This window comes from Peromyscus maniculatus, chromosome 1, assembly GCF_049852395.1.
Source record: "Peromyscus maniculatus bairdii isolate BWxNUB_F1_BW_parent chromosome 1, HU_Pman_BW_mat_3.1, whole genome shotgun sequence".
Classification (NCBI taxonomy): domain Eukaryota; kingdom Metazoa; phylum Chordata; class Mammalia; order Rodentia; family Cricetidae; genus Peromyscus; species Peromyscus maniculatus.
The window spans coordinates 17,111,072-17,113,229 of record NC_134852.1 but is presented as its reverse complement, the minus strand read 5'-3'; the positions used below and the strand labels follow the sequence as shown (position 1 = coordinate 17,113,229).

Below are 2,158 nucleotides of genomic sequence, written 5' to 3'. Positions count from 1 at the left end.
ATTAACAAAGCTATGGCAACATAATTTATGACAAAGATTGAAGTTGTCATTTTAAGAATGATTCACCTATAAAGAATTAATATCCGTGGATCCAGGGCAGAATTCTGGGAGGTATTTTAAGAAGTACCGCCAATATGACTCAAATAAGTGAATGAACAAAGAAACAATGAAAGGCATCTTCCAAACTCTTTGGATGTTGAGAACAAGTCAACAGGTATTTCTGTAGAAATACAAGCAGTCTATCAGAGAAGATAAGACTAGAGAAGTCTTCTGGTACTGGTGTAGGAGGATGTAATTGTGAATGGAGGAGGCTCCTGAGAAGCACAAGTTGATGGCCAGTCATATTTTCAGTATTCCTTGCAGTTAGAATGTAGGTCCATCAAGTTGTCTGTGAAAGAAGTCAAGGTGCCCTGACAAGATGAAAGCTACAAGAAGTGAAGTTTTATGTGTTTTATAAGCTAATTGTCTAGCTCATGTGCATGTTAGCTGGGCAATGGGAAGAATATAGTAGCTGTAAGTTTCATGGACAATGCCAATTCAATCAACTGCTTAAATTCCCATACCAATTTTGGTTAATCTTAGAAAGATAAGATGCTACCTATTTAACTTTCTCTATTAACCTTCTGAGGGTGGTGGGTGAGTAAAAAATCTAGATCCCACACAAAACGTATCATCATTCATGCACTTAAAATAAGAATAAATTATTTTTATTACTGATCCACATTGAAGTAATCCTGGAAACAATGGAGTAATGTTTCATAAGAACAAAGGGTACGAAAGATGGAAAACACAGAGAAGTGAGTCGAGTGATGTTCACCAGCCACCAGTTGTGATTATACAAAAGAAGACTGCAGCTTCGCAAGACAGAGGAGAAAGTATAAAAAGTCAGAAAGGTAGACTGCAGTACCAGGATGTTCTTAATTGCTATGGACTCAGGAGAGGATCTGCTGGAACCACGTGAGCTGTGGATGAGTTGTACTCTCTGCTTGTGTCTGCACAGAATGAAAATCATGGAGCTGCTGGACCAGGTGATCAGCAGAGAAAAGAAGACCTCAGGGCACACCATCAATGCTACATAAAATGAGTCACTGATTTCATCACGCTCTACAGTAGGGCAGTATCCAAACTCTAGTTTTGTTGTTATATTTTTGCTATTAAATTTGATAAGCGGATACACAAAGAAAATGAAATGTATTAACATGGAGATGATCCACAGAAGGGAAACGGAACAGCATATATAATTTACAGTTTTGAATTTATGATCCTTCCAACAGGATTCCCTGGATCTGATGATCATGGCCTGGATGACACTCAAGAGACAGGTGGTTCCAATGGACACAATTCGGCCAACTACTTGAATATATAATAGGATCCTGCATACAAAATCACTCAAGAACTGCATCAGCCCAAATGCTGCCATTGTGTGGGGCACTCCTGAAGAGAGTATGATCATGGCATTGGCTGTCATTAGGTGAAAAAGAATCAAATCTGTGGGCTTTAATACACATTCTCTGTAGTAAAGGACTAGATAGCAGAAAATAAGAAAAAAATTTCCCAGAATTCCAATTAAAGTTTGTGATAAGAAAATAATTCTGATTGCCAGAATCCAGAAGTCCATTCTATGATACAGAACAATGTTCTTTAGTTATGCCCCAGTGATTTCTCTGGTTAAAATGAATAACAACAAATGCTTATGGCTTGTGGTAAAAGAAGGACACCTTTAAACCATGGAGCTTCTGATTAGCATAAGCAGAGGGTCGTTTACAGTCAGGAATTCAAGGCCAGCCTAGTACACATAAAATTATCTCATTCCAAATATTTTGACACATGTAGTCATTTTCTGTGTTGTCACTATGAAATTGATCAATGCTTCAAGATGAACATACTGATGAAAGAAGAACCATTAGTTTTCATAGAAAACCCAGCTTTCATGACAATATGATGTTGGCCTATAAAAAAACAATTAAAAGTGACAGCTCAAATAAACAAAAAATTATTCCAGAAAATAGTAATATTTGCTAGTCATTATGTAAAAGAAGACAATTTCAGTAAAGGCCATATAACTTAAATGTATCAGTTCTTATTATATTGCTTACCTAAAATTAAAACATAAGTATTGAGAAATTTATAATACCACTCAGAATATATCTATGGTCTT

The 2,158-nt window shown here is 36.3% G+C and overlaps 1 protein-coding gene across 1 annotated transcript; it reads right to left on the bottom strand.

Annotated features, from left to right (window-relative positions):
- Positions 1-685: 685 nt before the first annotated feature.
- On the bottom strand, positions 686-1,618 carry LOC102926212 (vomeronasal type-1 receptor 4-like). Its single transcript, XM_006980027.3, has one exon. It carries the CDS (start codon positions 1,616-1,618, stop codon positions 686-688), a length of 933 nt encoding a protein of 310 aa, XP_006980089.1.
- Positions 1,619-2,158: the final 540 nt, after the last annotated feature.